The sequence below is a fragment of the Macrobrachium rosenbergii genome, chromosome 15 (genome assembly GCF_040412425.1).
Source record: "Macrobrachium rosenbergii isolate ZJJX-2024 chromosome 15, ASM4041242v1, whole genome shotgun sequence".
Classification (NCBI taxonomy): Eukaryota; Metazoa; Arthropoda; class Malacostraca; order Decapoda; family Palaemonidae; genus Macrobrachium; species Macrobrachium rosenbergii.
Window position 1 is genome coordinate 40167621 of NC_089755.1, and position 25588 is coordinate 40193208.

Genomic DNA, 25588 nt, shown 5'->3' on the forward strand with positions numbered 1-25588 from the left:
AACGAAACGACTGATTATCTATACACCTCAAGTATCATTTAGAAAGGTCAGTTCATTGCTGCGACGCCCATCTTAAAGCCCCTTAAGGAAAATATACACTCTTATGATTGTTATTTTTCTGCTGTATGAAAAATAGATTCAAGTCTAATTTTCGTCGGAAAGGCCTTAATTGTTTTATGGTAGCGAGGACAAGCGACTCGCAAAATACATGGCAGAGAGTCGAGGGAAAAGACTTGAAAACAAATACCAGGAAATAATATAATTTTAATGATGAGAGGCGTATAAAAATATGTTCAGGAAGTGTCACAGAATTACGAGACAACGGTTTCTTTTTCGTCTTAGGAGGCTTAATATAGGAGATATTATTTCCATCTTTATGTCCCTTTCTTTTTTTTAGTTCTCCTTAAATTTACAGATCCAAACGCTTCCACACAGCCACCACCAACTCCGCCCCCGTCCTCTTCATGCCGTAAGTATACTTGTCACTCCATTTTTGTTTCGTTGTATAATTTCTGAATCCGGAAGAACAGAGCAGTAGCCAGATGGCGCTAAATTCTTCCCGAACCAAAAGTAAACACAAGACCCTAATTTAGCCAAATGAGAGTAGGCTTACAGTAGCCAGATGGCGCCAAATTCTTGCCGAACCTAACCTAACGTAAGCATAATAGCCTAACCTACCCCAATGAAAGTAACTACACAAGCGCTTTGATATAGTCGGAACCAAACTGTAGTTAGAAGTGATTTGCAACGGGACCCTTCCTGTATCATTCTCAAGAAGTAAATGAAGTACAGTACTTATACTGTTCACCTCTCACCAGATACGCATGTATCTGTAATAACCACAATGCCCTCTTAACATCTCGCATTCTTTACACTTCTTTGGATACGCTTGCCACTGCAAAGCCTGAGATCCAAATGCGAGAATATGAAACATGTTTCCATGATGACGTTAAAATGACTATATTAATTCAGGTTGCGGTGTTGTCAACCGAAATGCAAAGATCGTGGGTGGTGTCAAGACCGAGATGTATGAGTACCCCTGGCAGGCAGCGATAACACCAAAAACATCGAACACGCCATTCTGCGGTGCTTCCGTCATCGCCAGGGAATGGATCCTGACTGCATCGCACTGTGTTTATGGGTAATTTACTTATCGGGATTGGAATTGCGATGATCGTATATGGCTATAAAAACAAATCAATAAATCTATTTTTAGAAAAGTTCATACGACTTTACGTTTTGTGCTTAGGCCTACCTATGCCTTTTTGTGAGTTACTGTCACATATATAGTTCCTCTTTGGGCGAGTAGGTAGAGTTGTGGGCTAGCTTACTCGCTAGGCTATTTGAGTTCAGTCTCCGGCCGGCTAATGAGAGTGGAGAATTTATTTCTGGTGATAAAATTCATTTCTCGCTATAATGCGGTTCGGATTCCCACAATAAGCTGTAGGTCCGTTGCTAAAAACCGGTTGGTTCTTGCCACGTAAAATAAGTCTAATCCTGGGCCAGCCTAGGAGAGCTGTTAATCAGCTCAGTGGTCTGGTAAAACTAAGGTATACTTAACTGTCACATATAAAATCACGCTTGATAACTGATAACAAATAAGCTGTAAACTAGTCTCAAACTGTTTGCGTTATTGGAACAGGAGTAACTACCTGAGCAGCTCCTAATTAAGCATATGTACGAGTAGAAAATACGGGATAACTAATAGGTAGGTGAAACATCGGCTTTCCAGACGTACGATGTTTCAGTCGTTGGTTTGAGAACGGATCCGGGAGAGCATTAGATATTGTATGGATTTTTGATTCAACATTCATCCAGTGCTGAGAGTTTATCTCCTTAATTTTAACATTTATCCATCTTTTCGAAAATCATATCTTATTAGCAAGATGTTTCTGGAAGAAACAGCACCATTCATTGCCAGAACCATGAATAACTGCCGGATGAAGCGATCACAAAGCCCCATTCCCTGTGCAGATGACCCTACTCTCCCCCTACGCCCTGCGTAGACGTCAATAACCCCCCGCCCCATGTCCAAAAGCAAACTTATCACAATCTGCAGCCAATCGACTGAATGACCTCCCATTCATATATTTAGCTATACAATATCTCTCCCATTCTACCTACATGACCAGACAACCTCAAAAGATAAGAATAACCATTATTGATCTGAAAACGCTATGCTAACCAACACTAGCCATCTAAAGACATCAATATCATTACGTTATTGCAAGTAACGACAATTCGTCTTACCTTTTGACGTATATCTTCTAATTCCAGAGATCTGGCTGCGTTCCTCGGTCTGTATGTTCTATGGTCAGCATTTCTCGCTTCTAGTATTTGATATAGTATAGGCTTCCAAATATCTGGGAAAGAAATCATTCTCATTATAATTTGACTCCATTTTCATGTATAAATAACTATCATAAACTTACTCTGGATAACATTCACACGCAGCTTTCTATTCTTACTAATACTGAAAATTTTGTATGAAAATCTGTACATACTTTACACACACACACATATGCATACATATATGTATATATATATACATATATATATATATATATATATATATATATATATATATATATATATATATATGGAATAGCATGGAATATAGAATTTAGGCCAAAGGTCAAGCGCTGCGACCTAGGGGTTATTCAAGGCTGAAAGGGAAATTGTGAGCAGAAAGGTCTAAAAGGTGTAACAGGAGGAAACCCTCCTGATGGGAGACAGTGGAAAGTAAGATGGAAGAAAGAGAATATGAACGGAGTTACCGTATAAGGAATGAGAGGTTGCAGCCAGGGGCCGAAGGGACGCTGCAAAGAACCTAAGTCAATGCCTAAAGGCCACAGCATGACCTGCACAGGAACTGTCCTTGCTAGCATGTTGGGAGTTGAATCTGGCAATGAATGCAGAATATTATCTAATTACGAAAAGGAAGAGGATCAACTCATTTATTTACTTATTTCCATCAGCACAACGGCATCTTCCATCAAGGTCGTGGTTGGAGAATACGACTGGAGTAAGCCAGATGAGACGAATGAAACTTCCATTACGGTTGAAAGAGTAAGCCACATTTATCAAAATTTATAATAGTTTTGAGATTCAAAGCTACTATTTACATGCTACAATATCCTCTATAACCATTTTCATGAATTTTTGTGATTAATCTTTAATTGTAAACCTGAAAAAAAATTATGATACATTTATCAAAACCTGTATTAATTTTGAAATTCAAAGCCTACTATTCACATGTTATAATATCCTCTAAAACCAGTTTCAGTAAAGTTTTGACGTGATGATTTTTCTTATAAATTTTGAAAATATTGTTACAGACCACCTCCTAGTATAATAATTCTTACAACTTTATCTTGCAGAAGGCAAACATTATACATGTCGACTGCGCTGCAAAGTGATTTATTTTTATTTCAGATTTACATGCATCCAAATTACAGCACAACCACCGTCAATAATGACGTGGCACTCCTGAAGTTATCGCAGCCAATCGTCTTTCCCTCTGATAACAAAGTCGCTCCTGTCTGTCTTCCGCCTCCAGATCTGCTCTACGAAAATGTCAATGCCACAGTGACTGGCTGGGGAACCTTGTCGTCAGGTCAGTGAAATACTACCAAAATTGAAATAGAATGCAATGCCCAAAGGTCAGTGCTGGGACCTACGATAAGGTCATTCAGCACTGAAAGGAAAACCGAGAGTAAATATGTTTTACAGGTGTAACAGGAGGAAAACCTCGCAGTTGCACTATGAAATAGTCGTTAAGAGAGAGTGGAGACTAAGGAGAAAAATATGAACAGGGGATACTGGTAAAAAGGAATAGAAAGGGGTTTGCAGCTAGGGCCGAAGGGACGTTACAAGAACATAAGCAATGCCTACGAGTGCACTTTCGTGAGGTGCAATTTGATGTAAAAAGATTCATCTTTTTATTGCAGGAGGTCCTCAGCCTACTATGCTGTATGAAGTAGTTGTCCCAACAATGACAAACGCCAAATGCAACACGTTACTGAACAATCAGGTCACTGCCAACATGATCTGCGCTGGGAAGGATGCAGGCGGAGTGGACTCCTGTCAGGTGAGCCATTTGCAAGATGTCACCAAGATTTCAGCTGAAAGGGCCTTTGGAGCACAATAAGTTTGGCTTTTCACTGTGGCTTATTTGTAGCTTCAGGAAAATAAAATAGGTTTTAAATAATATCTCCTTAATGAGTCTACGAGGTACTGAAGTTCATTTTCCTGAAGAAATGGTTGCTGGTCTATAGTTATTGATGATTTACCTGACTCTAACAAGCATACTGTATTTAGGACGCAGTTGAGGAAACAAAAAATCTCAGAATTCACCATTTAACCTTATAACTTGTTCATTTATGTATTCGACTAATCATCTGTAACCCATTTCCAGGGCGATTCTGGGGGACCAATGGTAACTGACAGTCAGTCTGGAACCTACTTAGTACAGATTGGAGTCGTCTCATGGGGTTATGGATGCGCTGAGCCTAACAAACCAGGTGTATACGCTAGAGTCAACAGTAAGAAACCCGTGTTTTTGTGCTCATACATATATATGTATATATATAAACACATCACCATATCCTTACCTAAATGACTGTAGGAAAACAAATACTTTCTGTCTGTGACTCACTGCAGTAACCTAACTGCCAGGCACCAATTTCACTGCTGAGATCGATAGTGTCACAGTGGGATTTTAACAGAACCTAGGATTATATATTTGTTTATATATGAGCAGTTGATTATCTATGTGATGTAATTGTTATTCCCAAATACAGAACAATATAACCCACAATACAGCCTCAGCCTATGAAGACACAAAACTTGAATAAACTCATTATGATTGCTCTCATTTTCAGAGTTCCTGTCCTGGATCAATAGTACTATTGGAGCTGCCACTAAATGCCCACCTCCTTAGGAAGTGTGTTCCTCCTTCATTTAAGATGAGTAACTGCAACTAATGTAATAATATTATTCGTAAATAATATTTGAAAGCTGTGTATCTTTACGCTGGCAGTGAGTGGTCTGAAACTGTTATATTTAACAACATGACAATCTGAATTAAGATGTTGTTCTAAAAATTGTATTTTTAATTGATTAAAATCACTGGCAAACATTTCCCTATTTAGTTTTAATTTCAATAATTATCATTTCTCTCTAAAGTTTTAGCAATCTGGCATAACTCTTTAAAGGTGAACTCTGAAGCTACATTTTGCATGAAAATCCTTAAAATAAGAAAATTATAATTCTGTATGAAATGACGTATAAGTTACCGAGGTAAAAAATGGAAAATAAACGGGTACTTTAGTTATACAGTACATAGTAGTCTACATAGGAGCATAAGGCCGCTACCGCATAGGCCTACATTTTTACATTGTGCAGCATAGGCCTACATTTTTGACAAGTGTGTCACAGCCTATCAAATATGAAGATGAGTTAAGACGTATTTGAGTATTTTAACATCTAGCTCATATTTATGGAGACTTATGTGAATTTTTGTCGTGATTTAACAAAAAAGAAAATTATTAAAATAGTCTTTTTTTCATTTTTTCTTGATTTAACAGAAAATAAAATGAAAATAGAAGTCGTTTCTGCCGTTATAGTAAATAAAAAATGAACGTTATGTTTATGGCCATTTCATGTTTTACGTATAAAGATATCGTTTGTTAACAATCTGTCAGCGCCAGCCACAATATCGTTAGATATGGTGTATATAATACTTTGATCCCCGAGGATTATAAGCACTAAAGCACGGCGCCCCAAACTTCTGCCGTGTTTAATGCTATACTCTATCGACGCCTTCGATTTTGCCGTGTTTAATTTTGGCACCTTGGAAATGAAGTAACCTCCTTGGCGTTTGTTCTCTATTGTTTCCTCCTATTGCCTCGACTTCTCTGCTGAAAAATATTCCATTCGCAGTCTAGATAACAAGCTCATTGATTCCTCTTTAGGATCCTTGTGATTATCTCTACTGGACTTCCTTTTAATTTCTTGTTTTTGTGTCAATTTACTGGTATATATACACTTTGATTGTGCAATCAACATTTGAAGAAAAGGATTCTTGATTGCATAAATATCTGTTACACAAATAAGATTACAGCTATTTAATTTTATTCATAATTTATTTTAGTATTCATAACATTTTCTACTATATATCTTAACTTTCTTTACAGACTTTCTGGTTTAACTTTGCCTTTCTCAGAATGTTTATTTTGTTTTTTCTTTGAAAGATGCCTTTGTGAATGCCCATATCGATAATATCAACTATTGTCAAAACAAATAATGATTATTTGGAGTCATGAATGTCCACAAAATACAAGAATGCTACCCGAAGCCTGTGGATAAGATTAATGCAGGAACGGACTTCCTTCCATGTTGTTGTTTCAGGCTCACAGTCGGTGAGTGTTTTGACTGGGCTTCTTTGGCAGCTACGGGCTGTTTGACATCTTCATGCCTGAGGGCTCAAAAAGAACTGGCAGCGCTGGAAACTCGTAACTGCCAAGAAAAAATTCAAACAATTATATTAATTGTTGTTACTTCTCCTTCTTATGCATACAATAGGTTGTTGTGGCAGCGCCGGTGCCTCCCATGCCCGCCCTTTTGCCAGGCCTTAGCACCTAGGGTAGATTAAATTTCAAAGAAGTTCCTATCCCGTACCCACTTATTTTTCTGATTCTAATGTCTGCGAACCTTATTTATTTATTTTAGTTTTTGCCCCTACGAAAAGAGCCATACCAACTATTGAATAAAAAATGTGACCACAAAAGGCTACCCAAGTAAGTCGGCAATGCTTTCAAACACTTACTGAGTTATGAAAGGCTCAAAAAACCAAGAAACTCTTGGCGTTAATATATTGGTGCTGTCCGTTGCACCTTTCCTTTAAATTTGCTCAACTGCTAGTTTTAAGCAGAATCTAATCTCTATAAAATGTTGATAAGTACACGTTTCTTCTAACATTTGGTGTGATTTGCTCAGATTGCGTTAAAATTAAGGAAAATATCTGCAGGAGAGTTTGTATCCGAAACCCATGTCAAGACTCTTGACTTCGGTGACCGACTGACCGTGCTACTTTTGAACTTGAGAACACATTTTTTCATAGTCTGTCAATTCGATAGCATTATTAACAGACATAAATATTTAGAAAATAATTTTGAGTTATTAGATACACTTCCATTCTGACCGCCAAGAAATCATTTGTTTTGTAACAATGCTCTTCGGACATGCTACATTGAGCCAATAGTTGATGCACAAACCAATCACAAGCAAAATTCTACCTTAGGCCTGATGTAGGCAATTTTCCTTATTTGACATCACTAAGAATATAAAATTATATATTCTGTATCTAGTGTTTGTTTAATCTCAGTATCAATATGAATATCGTTAAATGAGTATAAAAATATGACAAGAGTAAATCATTCACTGTAATGCCCCTAGTGGAAAGTTTTATTCGTAATACACTAAACGTAAATCACTGAGTTTTGTTACGTAAGCCAATGACGCAATTTTTTGTAGTTTATCTACAGTAAATGCCATAGTTAACCGTTGCATGGATCATAAGTTACTTTGATGAAAATAGTAATTATTACAACTTTGGTAGTTTAACAACTATTTTGATTTAGTGAAATATTGCTACAGTAAAATGAAAAATAAAGTCGAAAATGGAGAAGGCCAACCATGATAGCTGCTCTTACGATCAAGTTGCCAAATAGCACTTTTCTAGGCTGATGCTCAAAAGATTTTAAAGCGCTCCAAACTCTTTTAAGTGATATTACGAATGTTATTTAAAAAAAATATGAAATAAATCTGTATGAAGTTTCATTACAATATGCCGGTACTACCGGTAAATTAAAATGTATGGAACCTACCTTTCTCTTGCTATTTCTACTTTGTTTATAACTTCAAAACTTTGTTTATAGCCGAGTTATGCTTTCACATTCCATTCAATCAACTTGAGTAACTTCATCATAAAGGATGTGTGTTTCATTTTCAATAGATCAAGCATTTTTTTCTTTCATTAGGCTAAACCTAACTGACATTTTGGTTAAGGATATCAATCTCTCCCTAGCTGTGCTTTGATTATTTTCAAAACAGAAAACGCCTTTCTGTAATGAAGTTTTGCAGCAGTTGAGTTTTAGTTATGAAGCGGTCTTCCATCTGAATAACATTTAAAATATCCAGAACCTCTGGCACTATGATAATCCTATAACATCCGGTGAAAGCATGGACGAAGGAGCACATGGATGAAAATGCACCCCTTTCACGTCACAAGCCAAGCCGTTACTGACGAGGCCAAGGAGGTGCTGCCACCTGCCGGCAAATTGCTAGTACAGCTCGGAAAGAAGATTGATCTTATCATGAATAACCTAACTCATTGCATCTCAAGTACTGTAAGTTACGATGAATACATAATCGCATTATATATTAATATATATATATATATATAATGCGATTATGTATTCAACGTAACTTACAGTACTTGAATTGCAACGAGTTAGGTTGCTCATGTCATTGCTGGCTATAGAATCAGTGAATAGCTCTTCAAATCGTAATAAGGATTTCATATGAAATGTACTTATACTTACAATTAATGATACTTGGTAGAATTCCTGTATAATGCCCAGATTGTTTAATTATGTCTTTATATGCCATAGATATGTGTCAGATTGCTAAGACTTCAGTAAGGGATCGAATGTAAATGAAATATGTAATACGCTTGCCAATTGTTTTAATCAGCCAAAAATACAGTTTTTGGAGCATAACCTGGTTACCAGGTTCTGTTAAACCGAAAAATTTTTAAACATTTATTTGCCAATGTAAATATGCATAACTCAAACATTATTTAATAATTAATATCATTACATTAGTTGTATTACTTTATTGAACGAAGGAGAAACGCTCTTCTAAGGATGAGGGCATCCGCTAGCAGCTCCGGTGGTACTACTTATCCAGGACAGGAACTCTGAAAATGAGAGTAATCATATTGACTTTATTCAAATAGTCTTGTTAGCCCGAGGCTACTTTGTGGGTTAGATTTGTTTGTACATTTGGGGATAACACTTACATCACACATACATGATCAACTACTCATACATAAACATACACTTTGTTTCCGTTAAAATCCGATTATCTCTATTGATCGAAGCAGTTAGGTAACTGCAACGGATCACTTTTTTTGTGTCAGCCTACAGTTATTTAGGGAAAGAATATGCAAATGAGCATACGAATTATTGCTTAGCATAACAGGGATATTAGGGGTAAACTTTTGACTGAAAGGCAAGACAAACAGAATGGTAAATAGGCGAAGATTATTTTTGGGTTTAGCCAAGTAATAAGGCTATAGTGGATTAAGTTTTTCACAAACGACGATTGTGTGAAAGGGAAGGGTTGTATATGGCTTACATTGACCCGGAAGGAGATAGTACTATAATAGATATGATGAGGGCGTTGAGGAAGCATAGCGTGGGAGGTAATTTATTGACAATTATGAATGTTTTACGATAAAGGCGAAGCACATTTTGCAGTAGCTATGCAGAAGGCAGAGTAGTTAGCCAAGTGCAAAAGTGGATGATCTGAGAAAAGTGTGAACTATGCCCAGGTATTTTGGATACTCATATTAAGAGAAAGAGCATGTGCAAATTTGTGAGATAAGTAAGAATATGTAGTTGTGAGTAGATAGAGGAGTGGTTGTTATTTGTAGACGACATGCATAGGTGAGCAAAAATACGTTTTTCTTACTGTTGACTCGAGCGTAGACTCCTGGTTTGTTAGGCTCAGCACATCCATAACCCCAAGAGACAACTCCAATCAGCTCCATGTAGGTTCCACTCTGACTGTTCGTCACCAGTGGTCCTCCAGAATCACCCTGGAATGGGGTTACTGAAGTTTAGCCAAATACATGAATGAAAAATCATAAGGTTAAAATGTGCATGTTCTAAGATTTTTGGTTTCCTCAACTGCGTCTTAAAAATTTGCTAGTTAGTCATGTAAACCATCCATAACTATAGACTACTATTTCTTCAGAAAAATGAACCTTATTACCTCTTAGACGTATCAAGGAGAAGTTTTGTAAAAGCTGATAGCTTTTTCTGAAGCTGAAAATAAACCAAGTGAAACACCATAACCTATAATGCTCCAAAGGCTCTTTCAGCGTGAAATCTTGGTGACATCCGGCAAATGGCTCACCTGACAGGAGTCCACTCCCCCAGCGTCTTTCCCAGCGCAGATCATGTTGACAGTGACCTGGTTGCTCAATAATGTGTTACATTTGGCGTTTGTCATTGTTGGGACAACTGCTTCATACAGCATAGTAGGCTGAGTACCTCCTGAAATAATGAGGTTGAGCTTTTTCATTCAATTTTAAGATTATTTTCAGGTTTAGTCTAAATTTATGCCATGTAGTTTACAATAACAGCTGAAGTAAAGCGTTTACTGTAGCTTAGAACCTTGCTTCCCTTCTTTATCAAAGAATATTTGAACTCTAACAGAAATATGCCAAAAACCGGAACAGTACTTGAGTTCCTTTCAGATCTGCAAAATTTTGTGAAATCAAGCTATTTTGTAAAAAAAAAAAAAAAAAAAAAACAATAAAACAAAATTAATATCTCCAGGTGTGGGTATTATTGAAAGATGAGTTATTAAGATTTTGGTAACATTTCACCGACCTGACGACAAGGTTCCCCAACCAGTCACTGTGGCGTTAACATTTTCGTACAGCAAATCCGGAGGCGGAAGACAGATAGGAGCGATTTTGTTATCAGACTGAAAGGTGATTGGCTGCGATAGCTTCAGGAGTGCTAAGTCGTTATCGAAGGTACTGATGTTATATTGCGGGTGCCTGTAAATCTGAAAAAAGTAAAAATATTTCTTCGTAGTGCAACTGACTTGCGATTTGACCTGGTACCTAGTTAACTTGGCGGGAAGATTCTTTTCCCTCCACTAAGGAAGGGAAAGAAACCGTCAAGTAAGAAATCCATGAATGTTTTTATTGGCCTAGTCCCATTTCTTTACTTATCACCACAGGAAATGAAGACTGGCGAAAGTTATGTAGTAATTCTTTTTTTATAAGTCTATGAATCAGGTAGTAGGCTCAATAAAATTGCTCTTGCTATTGTTACTTGCCAAAGACATCATTGTCAATATCCAAAATAAAAAAATTATACTGAATATAATTTTGAAAAGCAGAGCGAAATGTAAACAGTAGCTTATAAACTCAAAAACAAGGGAAATATAATTCTGATAGATAAAACTTACAGCGCTCACTGTATAGACAGCTGAGTTTGTCTCGTTTGGCAGACTCCAATCGTACTCTCCAACCACAATGTCGATAGAATCTGCCGTTGTGCTGATGGAGATAAAATTAATTAATCATCTTCTTTTTGTAGCTGGGTATACTTTGCACCTTTCTTAATATACAGGTTCTTTTCTTAAATGGAGCATGGCACGTGTGGTCAGTGATCAGATTCAGTTCGTCATGTAAATAGGCCTACATAACTGTGAGCGAACTTTGACCTGGAGAGGAAAACTTAAACAGCATTCAGTAGTCTTTATGGTTGTAGACTGATAGTACTATAATATACAGGAAGGTCAAGAGTCTGCAAACTAGATTAATTTTTTATTAATGGTGTTCACGAGGTTTCATGAAACAAGGGCAGATTATGACTAGTTGGCCCGTAGACGAGGAAGAAACATCTGCGCAGGGGGTGGGGACTTGGGACTCGCGCTTCCTTCAGTAGTTATTCATGACTGTGACAGTGAACGTTAATTTGTTTCTCTTTGGCAACTGCTGATAAGTTCTGATTTTCTATGAAAAAAAAAATGGGGAGATTAACTGTCAGCGCTGGACAACTGTTGAAACAAATGTCTACTGCCCTCCTCCATATTAGTGAAGGATCTGTTCTCGAACCAACAACACAACAAATCGTAAGTTTGGAAAGCCGAAGTTTTACCTGTTCCTTATTTTCCATTTTTGTTAAAACTTGTTCTTTATTATGAGCTATTAATTAGTTATTGCTGCGCCAGTAACAAAACTAATTTAAGACTAGTTTACGGTTCTTTTGTTTTCAGTTATTAAGCGTGATTCTATATCTGATAATATAAAACTCACGAAACGGCATAACTATCCGCAGATAGAACTACATGTTTATAACCTATCGTAATTCCAATTCTGGTACATTTTTTTAACTATATACGATCATCGCAATTCCAATTCTGATACATAAATTACCCATAAACACAGTGCGATGCAGTCAGGATCCATTCGCTGGCGATTATGGAGGCACCACAGAATGGTGCGTTCGATGTTTTAGAAGTCATGGCTGCCTGCCAGGGGTACTCGTATAGTTGGGCTACGGTGCCTCCCACGATCCTTGCATTCCGGTTAACAACGCCACAGCCTGAATGATTATAAAGCCATATTAACGTCAACGGGGGAAACATGTTTTAAAACTTTGCGGTTCAAGAGTACAAAATTTCATGATACCGAATGGTACTTCTTAGGTTTATAATCTCATACATCATATAGAATACGACAATTAACTCAAAACATCCAATTTTCTTATATTTTTGGGTACGCTTTACACTGAAAACCTTGAAACAGGCAAAAATGAAAATGAATGCAAATATTCTCCTCTTCTGGCAGACTTCGAACTGGCAAGCGAGAATTAGGCCTTACTGTATATGCTATTCGTGATGGTCACTGAGCAAGAGATCAATCAACGCCGTTAATGTTTCTTTTATCCTCACACTGGTCTCTATTTTGCTAGAATGTTCAATGATGACTACTGCAGACACAAGTAGGATATATTTCCTTTTGCTAATGACAATTCATAAATATCGTAAGAACGGTCTCACTGCAAGTCAGTTCCTTTACTCAGGACTCACTGCTTTTACTATATGGTTCCGATGATACGAAAACGCATGCGTAAACCTCGGTCTAGATTGCTGCCCTATTATTTTTAGGCTAGCTGTGGAATAAAATTTGGCTCCATCTGCCTGCAAATCTGTTCTTTTCTAACCAGTTCGCAAAAATGACTGAAAAGCGCAGCGAAAACACAGTTTCAGGCGTACTTACGGCAGGAAGAGGTAGACGGTGGGGGAGTTGGTGGCGGTGTAACGCTTGCATCTGTTAAACAGAAAACAAAAAGAATAAAAGATAGGCCTAAAGATATCTCATCTACAAAGTCTCCTAAAAAATTCTATTAATTTCTTGAGTAATTTTCCTGATATTTTCTGAGAAAATAATAGGCCTAATTTCTGATATGTCAACCTAGCATCCCTACCAACCCAAAAAAGAGAATTCTGTTGTCTCACTTTCCCCTGATATTTCTTCAAGTATTTCTTTACAGTAACTTATTCCAGAACTCTATCTTCGTTCATTTCCTAGAAACCTTTTTTAAATGATATTTGCTAAGCTATCTTTTCCATGGTTTCTGCCATCTCTTTTGCAATTCGTCTGTCACTGTAAGTATAGAAAATTTTCAAAAGAATTTCGACGAAAATTAGACCTAAATACATTCTCACAAACAGGAGAATAATGTTCAAAAGCATATTTTCCTCAAAAAGGCTCATAAAATGACATCTCAGCGAGGAAAGTTTTTTTGAAAAAGACATTCCAAAACGGTACGTGAAGTAGGTAACCAATCGCCTCGTTATCAAGATTTAAGTATCAAACATTCAATAAAGGATGAGAGACAGGTGAAGGTCTGTACCTGAAGCAGTGACTGTGCACTGGAATCCGTTTTGCTTCTTTCCTTTGCTCGTGGCTACGAAGTTGACCGTCATCTTGTTCGAGGTGCTTGTTTCTTTGAGCTCAGAAACCACTCCGCAATACCTGAAAGATGATTTATAGGGTGTTGAGAACTTGATTAACAAGAATGTCCAAAACAAGCCCAGCCTTGAAGGAGGAGTGTGTTGCTGGACTTCACTCCTTATGGGATGACATTTGACAGGTGAATTAAATTATGAAAATAGTGAAGGCGGTAGAGAATACCGCATTTAGAGGGGATTGGTGTGAAAGATTGATGGAAGACAGGATCTTGAATTGGTAACTACAATACAAACAAGTAAAAAATGAGCCGAAGTTTCTTCGGCACAATCGAGTTTTCTGTACATCGTATAATCAAGGCCACCGAAAATAGATCTATCTTTCAGAGGTCTCGGTATAATGCTGTATGAGCCGTGGCCCATGAAACTTAAACCACGGCCCGGTGGTGTCCTATCCTATATCGTTGCCAGAGGCACGATTATGGCTAGCTTTAACCTTCAATAAAATAAAAACTACAGAAAAAGTGCGGACAGGAAAAAGTGCGGACGGACAGACAAAGCCGGCGCAATAGTTTTCTTTTCAGAAAACTAAAAAGACGAGAGAAAAGGAAATTAGACAGATAAATGAAAAGAGACCAAAGGGAGCTGAAGAAAACTTAAAAAAAAAAAAACAGTAACAGATAAGGCTTAAGGGACGCTACGGAGAAGAGTTTGACAAATATGGAGTATTGCAGGCATCCAGATGGAAGGGATGGCTTAGTACTATGGAAAGATGTTTTTTTGCAGACTAAGGCTCGTACTCTGTGTATTTTCTTTTATTTTTTATCCGAGTCTCACCTTGAGACTGCGCCGCTATAAGTAACTTCGACGAAGGAGAACCCACAACTGTTGAGCTCGAAAACGTTACAGCCAATAGTTATCTTGGACTCAGTTAACTGACCCTGTAACGGAAAACGTCTTTGATTATGCAATGAAAGCTGAATATAAAAAATGTGATGAAAGAACAGGGCAGCATATTAATGAAACGAACCAAAACATTCCATTCCACCATAGAGAGGTGTACAATTATAGCAGCAGAAATAGAAGTAGTTTGTTAACGCTAATAAGAGCAGCAGTTGTATTAGTACTAGTACTATTCTACTGTCTCTGTTCAATATTATTATTATTATTATTTATAAAAGTCTCATAATCGCACGAGTCACTGAAATGGTGAAGAAATCCACAATAACGTTAGTGAAAATATATATTAAAATATGCAACGAGAACTTTCGAGAGCCTGCTCGAGTCAACTTATCAAGAAGAATCTAGCAGGTTCTCGAAAGCCCTCGTTTTATATCAATGCATTTTTAATCTATATTTACACAGACATCATAGCGGATTTATTGCATTATCATCATGATTATATTCAACAGTCCTAGATACTATTTATATTCTGAAATAAAATGAGCTAGTTTTTCAGTAAAACTGAAGACTACTACCGCGGCCTGGTTCCCGCCAGTCGGTGGCCGTAATATTTACGGCCTTTTGCTTATGTTTTTGTTTATGTTTAAGCCTTTTATTATGTCTTTACGTTCATTGCCAAGGGGCTGATACTAAACATGGCGCCGTTTTTGCACGGAAACTCAATCACCGAACCAGACGAGCGCGGTAGTAGTCTCTAGTTTTGCCCGTTTTTCAATACGTACCGTAAATTGCCAAGTGCAATTCTGTGGGGTAGAATAAGGGCTCGGATAATTCTGTGACTGTATGGTGACCGACTGACCAGGCCCCAGGGAAGTAGAACTACCGCTTAAGGCTTTTGTCAGAATTGGGGTTCCTAAAACATAAAGTGGAACATCTTTACAACCTAAATATAGATACTTTGCATTCTGGATAAATACAGTGAGGTGTCATTTATAAAGATGATTTGGGAGAGCGAGATATTTTAGAGTTATTCAATGTGGTAGAGTGTGATTTTGATACTTGAAGTGTTTAAATCAGGGGTTCTTAACCGGGGGTATCCATACCCCTTGGGGGTATGGGACTCGATTTCTGGGTACTGGTATTTATTTTATTTAATGTATTGATTATTTTGCTTTCACTAAAAAATATAATAAAGTTATCAATGGTTATGTTCTATTCCTGGCAATCCATATCTAAAGTACAGGAAATTCAAGCTATTGACATATTTGGAAGACATACTGGCAAATAATAGGATTGGTGATAATTATTTCGACAGTCAAGTGAAGGGGGTATGGGACCATACTGGACAATCCATTGGGGGTCTGGAATCATCGAAAGGTTAAGAACCCCTGGTTTAAATCATGAGTGATGCAATATATCTCAGAACGATATATATATATATATATATATATATATATATATATATATATATTTATTTATTTATTTATATGTATATATAAGTGAATATACTTTATATATCTATATATATGTTTTATATGTATTATAATATAAATATATATATATACTGTATATGTATATATAAACATATACATAAATACATCCATATATATACTTTATGTATATATTTCATATATATATATATATATATATATATATATATATATATATATATATATATATATATATATATATATATATAATATATATATATCATTATGAGAGAAAGAGAGAGAGAGATAGAGAGAAAGAGAAAGGAAAATTGCTCTGTAATGGTTAACCTTGAAGTTCCACAAAAACTATCAATAAATCAGAAAAATATATGACAAACACACACACACACACCCATATATATACATATATATATATATATATATATATATATATATATATATATATATATATATATATATATATATATATATATATACACACGACACCAGTGTATATAGAATTACTTGCATTATATATATATATATATATATATATATATATATATATATATATATATATATATATACATACGATTTTTAGTGTATTTAGAATTACCTGCACTGCCATTTCCCTTGCTGCTAGTCTGTTTCTCACTTAAAAAAAAAGAGAAATAGAAGACTTGTTAGAATAGGCAACAGAAAATGCTATACTATGAAATAATGACTCGACACACAACACTATCATTATTCGACTTTTTTCGACAGATAATGACTTCAAACAAAAGAAGAACTTTTGGTGTTCATGACTTTTAAAACGCAGACAATTATTTTGAAAAAATTGATTTTAATCTAATTCATTTCTTTAACAAGCAGCCATCTCCTTTAAGAATTTCATTTGTTTTATTAAGTATTACCTGATATCCTAACTTTGGGTCAAGGCCTTCTCCAGGTGTGTGCTGTATCTTACATGTTGTATTTTGTAGTGATTTATTGTGCAATGAACGACTCATGAAAATAAATTACAGAGCAGTCTAGACTCTCTAAAGTAAATGAATTCATTACAGCACAGGAAAACTAAGATGGCAATAGACGGAAAATAAAAGCATTAAAGTACGAGGAAAAGTTAATATTTTTGTATACTATTAAGGTTACTATCTCTGTCATATCTAGGTTGGTATCTCTGTAATGTTAAGCTTATACTATTTCTGTAATATCTAGGTCAGCATCTCCTTAATATTAAGCTTACTGTCGCTGTAATATCAAGGTTACTGTCTCTGCAATATTAAGCTTACTGTTTCTGTAATAGCAAGGTTAGTATCTCTGTAATATTAAGCTTACTATCTCTGTAATATCAAGGTTGCTATCTCTGTAATATTAATCTTACTGTTTCTGTAATATCAAGGTTGGTATCTCTGTAATATTAAGCTTACTATCTCTGTAATATCAAGGTTAGTATCTCTGTAATATTAAGCTTACTATCTCTGTAATATCAAGGTTACTATCTCTGTAATATTAAACTTACTGTTTCTGTAATATCAAGGTTAGTATCTCTGTAATATCAAGCTTAATATCTCTGTAATATCAAGGTTAGTATCTCCATAATATTAAGCTTACTGTCTCTGTAATATCAAGGTTAGCATCTCTGTAATATTAAGCTTACTATCTCTGTAATATCAAGGTTAGTATCTCCGTATAATGTTAAGCTTACTATCTCTGTAATAGTAAGCTTACTCTCTCTGTAAGATCAAGCTTAGTATCTCTGTGATATTCACATACATATAGATTGATTAATTGAATATAGAATTTAGGCCAAAGGCCAAGCGCTGCGGCCTATGAGGTCATTCAGCGCTGAAACGGATATTGACAGTAAAAGGTTTGAAAGGTGTAACAGGAGGAAAACCTCGCAGTTGCACTGTGAATCAACTGTTAGGAAAGGGTGGAAAGTAAGATGGAAGAAAGAGAATATGAAAGGAGGTACAGTAAAAGGAATGAAAGGGGTTGCAACTAGAAGCCGAAGGCACGCTGCAAAGAACCTCAAGTAATGCCTACAGTGCACAGCATGAGGTGCACTGACGGCACTATTCCCCTACGGGGCGCACACATATACGAAACCAACACAGTTGACGGTATCGAGAAGTGGTTCCAAAAATTTCCTGAAATAATGTTAACGGTTAACGTCCTCCATGACTTTCTAAATGCACATCAGACGTACTGTTGTGTACAACCGTACATTTGCGTATTCATAACTCGTAATCGGCGGCAATATTGATGAAAATACTTAGATTTTATATGAGAATTTTATTATCGTTGGGTTTTGTTTGTGAGCATCGGCCTACGAATGACGAAGAGTTGTAAATAATAACAAAACAACAACAATTTAATAATATCAAGTGCCAGCATATGGACAATAAAATAAGAACTTAAACCAAAACTATCAGAAAATATTATAATTGAAATCATATAAAAAAAGGGAGTCAAGAATAAAGCAAAACGCATTAATTTAGCTGTTCCCTTTCATTCTTTTCATCCATCTTTCTATCCATTTCTTCTCTTCTTGAGAATGTATGGAAAAATAAGATAATTACTTTCTACGCTTCTCCAGAATTGCTTTTAATGTTTTAATCTCGAGAACGTAACAGTTGAATGTATGTTATCGAAATAAGCTTAGATTTATGGAACGTCTGTTTGTTCATTTCAACTAGGTGTTATCAATGCTGGGTGATAAATTTACTATACCTAATAATGAGGAAAGAAAAAAAAAGTTATTTGGGAATCTAATAAAAATTACGGCATTTTTACAGCACACGTGACCGCGTGACGTCAGTCCGTAAATTATTATTATTATTATTATTATTATTATTATTATTATTATTATTATTATTATTATTATTATTATTATTATTATTATTATATGGAAAAAGCCAAAACGGTATAAACTTTTCAGAATAATCACGACACCAAAGAACCTTTAATCAATCAATCAGTCATTCCACAAAATGAAATGTCCATTTGTGATTAAATAAGGAAAAAAACGAGAAAAGACAAGTTAAATATATTCAAAATATGTATGAAAATAATAAACAAATAAAAAAATCAAGTAAACACGAACACACGGCACTTGAAAAATAAGCCAAATATGAACGCAAAAGAGCATGCGTTCGGAAGGAGAGACAAGGCAGATGATAAATCGTTATTAATTTTTCCTCTCCCTTGTTGTTGTTCATTGCCATTGCCAGTCCGTTAGCTACAGGTGTTCTTAACACCTGCGTGGGAACATTAAACCACTCACCTATCTGGAAAGCCAAACTAATGCGTTTTTAACAACTTTTACTGCCGGGTCAACTAATTATCTGTTTTGATGGCTGTTTCGTAAGAGCCTGGGGTCGGGAACCAGTAGCTGTGGACCGAACCGGAAGGCGGTCATTTGGAGGTCGTACACGTTCTATATTATTTTACTTCCGAGTCAACTAATTGCTTATTTTTTGAAGGTTAGTCCGTAAGAGCCAGGGGCAGGAACCAGTAGCTTTGGACCGAACCGCAAGGCAGTCATCTAGGGGTACATTTGTTACTTTAAGGTCGAAGGCGTTTTATTTAATTTTTTATACCACCGCGTCAACTAATTGCCAATGTTTTGAAGGTTAATATCCGAAAGAGCCAGTAGCTGTGGATCGAACCACAAGGGGGATAAATTTGCTATTTCAAGGCCGTACACGTTTCATTTTTATTTCATTTGAATTTTTTGAAGCCTTTCTTGAGGAAGGTCGTACACGTTTTATTTACTATTATTTTTCGAAGCCTTTCCTGAAAGGGTTGGGGAGGAACGTCACAAAGCTACGATCAGCTGTGATAGGAAGCTCTTTTCATCATTTTTCCATTACTTCACATAATTAAGCCTTAATAGTTAAGGTCACGAGTTGAAACAAAGGAATGTTAACGTAACTACTATTGGTTGTGAGGCAAAGCTTTTCTTTATTTTTTTATGATTTCACCTGATTATGAATGTACAGTTAAGTTCATAAGTTCAAAAGCACAAATAAAAAATTCAACACAAGAAATAAAATAAAAGCATTTGGGATTTTTTTACCATGCTTGGTAATCAGCGATGCTTTGATTAGGAATAGGTTATCAGCTTTGTTTATTTAGATATTCTGGAAGCGCACAGAAAGTGGGAGAGAGAAAGAAAGGCGATGCGCATTCTACGTAAGTGGGTTAGATTAACAATGTTCATTAGACGTAATATTCTTTAAATCAGAAAAAAAAGTCAAAGGATTGTAAGTTATTATTTTTGTTGCAATCATTTATCCGCCAAAGAAAAGATCATGCAAGCAAGCTTGTTAGTCGTTGGTGTTGATTTTATGAATTAAACTAACCTTTTCCTTGCACGGACTCTTTCTAATATGCGCATCCCCTGATATGCTTCTCCAACGCTCTTTGTTAAATGGGAGAAGAAGAAGTGAGTTAAACCTACATATTTCAAACGTGTGTGGTTTTATCACATAGGTGGATGTAGGGTAGTTAAGCAAAAAGAATCCTAACAAACACATAGTAAAACTGATGCTTAGAAGATTGAGAGACAGTGTGCTTTTAGCTTAAAAAATTTCTGATTCATATAAAAAACTGAAATTAATATATTTCCCTCAAGTACTCACGCTGTCGGGTTCTTTCTAAATGCTTCGTCGGTGGCCCAAAGGCTCTGCAAGTAAAATTAAAATTTATTATCAAAATGAAAAGTTTGCAATGGAAAACTGTTCAGTAATCATATTGACGGATACAGTATGTTTCAGATACGATATGTTTCAGATTTGTTTCCCTTCATTTTAGATGGAAATAAGACTCGATAATGATAATTTTTTTGTAGATAAACCTCCATGTGAAATAAACAGTACACACGCACGGTCAGTATGTATAAGACTACAGTACATACTAATGTGTGGATGAAAATTTTCATTATTTTCTAATTGTCATCGTAATGTAAGTATTATTTTTCTAATTGTCTAATAAATAAATAATGTAATATATATATATATATATATATATATATATATATATATATATATATATATATATAGAGAGAGAGAGAGAGAGAGGAAAACTTTCTAATATACAGCATTTGAAAACTTTCTTCGCATTATGTAGATTTTTCTTGTTGGTCAATTAAGTTTCCGTAAATCGTATGGGCACTTTCTTCGCGAATGAAAGGTATTCAATAACAAACAGAAATCTACGATAATTATGGCATTACTCTGTCTTATGGATATATTCCTCGTGTTTTTTGACGTCGTAAATTACCCCCTCCCCCATTTTTTTCCCATTTAAAAAAACACCCCACCCCTCATTGCCGCATGCAAATGATCACAGCTTACATATAATTTTTATCTTTTTCGTATACATTTAAAAAAATTTTGCTAACAATTAAAAGAAGAAGAAGATTTATAAAACTAATAATATATATAATCTAGAAAATTAAATACTTAAATTATGGAGAGAGAGAGGAGAGAGAGAGAGAGAGAGAGAGAGAGAGAGGAGACCAAGGTCATGAGTGGAGGTACACAACGCAAACTACTAAACAATCACCTTTTATTGTGGCCGATAGGCGTTTCATAATAAATCCATTGCATTTTAATATACTGGATAATATATTATATAATAGTTTGTTTAATAAATAGGGACGTCTTCATAAAATTATGAAGATAAAAATTTAAAAAAAACACATTTCTTAAAATATCTTAAAAACAAACCTGCGTCCACATAAAATTATAAAGGCTAAAAAAGTGACTAAACGTAAAACAAAAATGGCTAAAAAAGTGACTAAAAGTAAAAAAAACTAGTGAAGGTAAACAACAGCAGAGAAATTACAAGATAAACAAAGGTGTAGAAGACGTCTGGGCATTTAACGAGGTAACGAGTGCTTCAATGAAAATTGACTCTAACGTTGTAAGATCGTCCTCGTGTTGGGTTGAGGCTATTACTTCAAAGTTTCTCATATCAATCTGCGTTTTGCAGATTGCAGAGTTATTTCTTATATTTGATAGTTCAGGCCTGGACAATCTGCATCCCGTCCTATAACTGACGCCCTGATGACTACAGACACGGACTTTCAGTAGCCGTCCGGTACATCCAGCATAGGTTCCCAGCTCGCACTTGAGACAAGTATATTTATAAATGATGTTAGATGTTAGAGACGGGCACAGTCTATCCTTAGATCTGAAAAGAGACCCGAGTGTTAAAGGGCTTTTCGGAATATAAGTTTAATATTTGCCAATGATCTTTATAACTTTTTTGCGGAAATCATCGTTGAAAAGGAAGGGAAATTTAGCGTAGATTTCTACTTTGGGGACATCATAAATGACACGTGGCTCACTAAAATTCATATCCAACAACTCAAAATTCTGTAAAAATGTTTTAGAGGAAAACAATTGTTTCTAAAAAAAAACCTGTCAGGAACTCAGTTTCGCTGTGGAAGCCTTGCCAAGACGAAGTCAAGAGTTTTAGGGCCTTGTGGAGGAGTGTAAAAATAGCATTTAATTTTACAATTAAAATGACAAGCGCTGTAAAAATTAGTACCCATCCCAGTAAGGTGCTCTTTCTGTATATACTGGTATGGAAACCCTCAAGAGCCCCTTGAAAAACGCAGGTCCAGGAAAGGGAGGGTTTGCATATTTCCTTCTCCATAGTAAACTTAATATTGGAGCGCTGGGCATTAATAAAATCTAGGAACAGACGAGACTGAAATTCATGTCTAAAAAAAGAACCAGAATGTGTCATCCCATAACGTCGATAAAAATAGGGGGCAAGATTGGAGGGCAGGAATCTAATAATGACCCTCCTCCAGGGAGTTCATAAAGATGTTAGCGAAGGTGGGGCCGAGTGGACTACCCATCGCCATCCCCTTCCACTTGTTTTGAAGGAAGTACCATTCAAAACAAAGACCGTGTCCCGAACGGCAGAAGTTAAGGAGCTGTTTAAAAATGAGATTTATTAAAATAATGAAACATAGAGTCTTCGTAAGGAAAATAATTTGCTTAAAAAAGAATATTAATAGTTTCCTCAACAGAGACATTAGTAAATAATGACTCGACATCATAGCTAAACCATATAAGGTCGAGTCCTGTTTAAGGGTCTCTTTCTTAAAATCCAGAGTTCTTAAGAGTGTGTAGACGTTGTTGGTTGCAGGACACAGTATTCGTTAAATGCCCAAACGTCTTCCACACATTTGTTTACTTTGTAATTTCTCTGCTGTCCTGTTTACTTTTGACTAGTTTTACCGTTTTATGTTTATGGTAAGGTTTGTTTTAAGATATTTTTAAGAAATGTATTTTTATTTTATTTTTATCTTTATAATTTTTATGACGTCCCTTTTATTAAACAAAGTATGTCGTCCCTTTTTTATTAAACAAAATATATGTGTCTTTATAGCCTTGAAAATGCAATGATTATTATATATATATATATATATATATATATATATATATATATATATATATATATATATAATATATATATTTCAGAAATATTGAACCTGAGATACAGTTATTTGGGTATTAAACGATATTTATGATTTACTATCTGCGGCTGTAAAAAATGTCACAGTGTATGTGACAGAAATTGAAATAATGTATATATATATATATATATATATATAATATGTATATATATATATATATATATATATATATATATAAATATATATATATATATATATATATATATATATATATATATAGTATGAGAAAAACTCCACTTACCAAGCACAACAGTAGGGATGCTGAGTTAACCAACTTCATCTTCCCTCAAGTTCGAACTCTTTCCAACCGGGTCACAGAAATTCAATTCTTCAGAAAACAGAAACCCACTAAGATATAACAGCAACTCCCCAGGATCGCCTCCGCTCGGAACAAGCTACTGTTCAACAGTGAAATTAAATCTGTGAGAGTAAACTCGCTACCATTATTTTAGCGTATATTGTTTCAGGAACACTTGTGACTCTTTCTGTTCCGTCGGCAACGAGAATTAAAGTTAGCGTCAGCCGTCACACCTGGAGGCTGCCGGCTAGGCATTAACCCCCCACTCTGATAAACGACGGCAATTTCGTTTATCGTCGAATTAGCTTTCAAGGTTCGAACTTTACGGAATTCATTAAATTACCTTAATGCGTCCATGTACGTGGGTACAGTGCCGTCGGTGCACCACACGTGGTGAACTGTAAAGCATTACTGAGGATGTTTAGTAGCGGCCGTCGGCCACTAGCTGCACCACTTGGTCCTTTACAACCCGTTTTATTCCTTTACAACACCTCCGTTCATATTCCCTTTCTCTCATCTTACTTTTCCACCCTCTCTAACAGTTGTTTCAAAATTGTTTTCAGCGCTGAATGACCTTATAGGTCCCAGCGCTAAACCTTTGGCCTAAATCTTATATTCAATTCCAATATTTTTGAGGATGGTAAATTTCGTAGTAGGAAACTACAATTGAAAAGTGTTTTCAGACGCAAGGGTTTATAGTTACTTTTTTAACAACGCTGCGTATTAAAAGAAAAATACTATAAAACTGCCTATCAATATCAGTTACTAGCTAAATGAAATTTTGTTTCGATAACCCAATATGTTTGCACAATTATTCTCTCTACTAATATTAGTGGTAGTAGGCGATAGTACGTAAGCAGAAACATTTTATTTATTTCCGATAACTTTCAAGCGATGTCTTTGGTATAACTTAGGTAAAATAACTGTATTTCACTCTTAAATTCGACACCTTTTTAGCTTTCTGTAAAAGAAAACCATCGTGCCGGCTTTGTCTGTACGTCCGCACTTTATTCTGTCGCAATTTTTCTGGCCACTTTTCTGCCCGCCCTAAGATCTTAAAAACTACTGGAAAGGCTAGATGGCTGCAACTTGCTATATTTGTCCATCCACCCTCCAATCATCAAACATACCAAATTGCAACCCTCTAGCCTCAGTAGTTTTATTTGATTTAAGGTTAAATTTAGCCATAATCGTGCTTCTGGCAACGATATAGGATAGCACCATCGGGCCGTGGTTAAAGTTTCATGGGCCGCGGCTCATACAGCATTATACCAAGACCGAAAAAGATAGATCTGTTTTCGAGGGCCTTGATTATACGCTGTAGCGGCTGTACAAAAACTCGATTGCGCCGAAGAAACTTCGGCGCACTTTTTACTTCTTTTTTACTCTGTCATATCGATGCTTAGTAACTTGGTGATATTGTCATATTGGGAAAAACATTGATGAAGTCTAAAAGAAATAAAAGAGAGAGAGAAAGTCAGTACAATAAAAGCAAAATTGAGAGAGTCAATAATATCTGAATCCTGTACGATTTACGAGTTAAACGTAATCAGTTTGTCATAGTTTTCCAAATACCATTGGCTCATAAATATAGTTTAGCCATTTGAATATGCTCTAAACGTCATTGGCGGTAAGTGTTAGTAAATGTCACTGACGCGAGCACAACTT

The 25588-nt window shown here is 35.7% G+C and overlaps 3 protein-coding genes across 6 annotated transcripts in view; 1 reads left to right on the forward strand and 2 right to left on the reverse strand.

The window, feature by feature from the left end:
• The window catches only part of LOC136846583 (trypsin-1-like), a 5715-nt gene extending 648 nt beyond the window's left edge, over nucleotides 1-5067 (forward strand). The window contains exons 2-8 of the mRNA XM_067117449.1: nucleotides 416-469; nucleotides 973-1141; nucleotides 2979-3069; nucleotides 3436-3616; nucleotides 3951-4090; nucleotides 4418-4544; nucleotides 4884-5067. Of these exons, the coding sequence (XP_066973550.1) occupies nucleotides 1026-1141; nucleotides 2979-3069; nucleotides 3436-3616; nucleotides 3951-4090; nucleotides 4418-4544; nucleotides 4884-4942 (714 nt within the window). The 5' untranslated portion in view covers nucleotides 416-469; nucleotides 973-1025 and the 3' untranslated portion in view covers nucleotides 4943-5067. The remainder of the gene's footprint in view (nucleotides 1-415; nucleotides 470-972; nucleotides 1142-2978; nucleotides 3070-3435; nucleotides 3617-3950; nucleotides 4091-4417; nucleotides 4545-4883) is intronic.
• Nucleotides 1-8309, reverse strand: part of Tango11 (transport and golgi organization 11) — a 78541-nt gene extending 70232 nt beyond the window's left edge. For 3 of the 4 annotated variants that reach the window (XM_067117447.1, XM_067117445.1, XM_067117440.1), the window contains exons 1-2: nucleotides 7890-8306; nucleotides 2251-2363 (exon numbers count right to left, since the gene is read on the reverse strand). The gene's annotated coding sequence lies outside the window, so the exon portion shown is untranslated. Of the gene's footprint in view, nucleotides 1-2250; nucleotides 2364-7889 lie in introns of all 4 variants that reach the window. The other variant, XM_067117443.1, reaches the window with a different exon arrangement.
• Nucleotides 8310-8732: 423 nt separating this feature from the next.
• LOC136846586 (trypsin-1-like) lies at nucleotides 8733-24134 on the reverse strand. Its single transcript, XM_067117451.1, has 13 exons — nucleotides 23864-24134; nucleotides 20768-20811; nucleotides 16735-16772; nucleotides 15471-15601; nucleotides 14623-14726; nucleotides 13731-13852; nucleotides 13094-13144; nucleotides 12248-12416; nucleotides 11275-11365; nucleotides 10686-10866; nucleotides 10207-10346; nucleotides 9760-9886; nucleotides 8733-8983 (listed from the first exon to the last, which is right to left on the reverse strand). Exons 1-13 carry the CDS (start codon nucleotides 23900-23902, stop codon nucleotides 8925-8927), a joined length of 1296 nt encoding a protein of 431 aa, XP_066973552.1. The 5' UTR covers nucleotides 23903-24134; the 3' UTR covers nucleotides 8733-8924.
• Between the last annotated feature and the right edge of the window lie 1454 nt (nucleotides 24135-25588).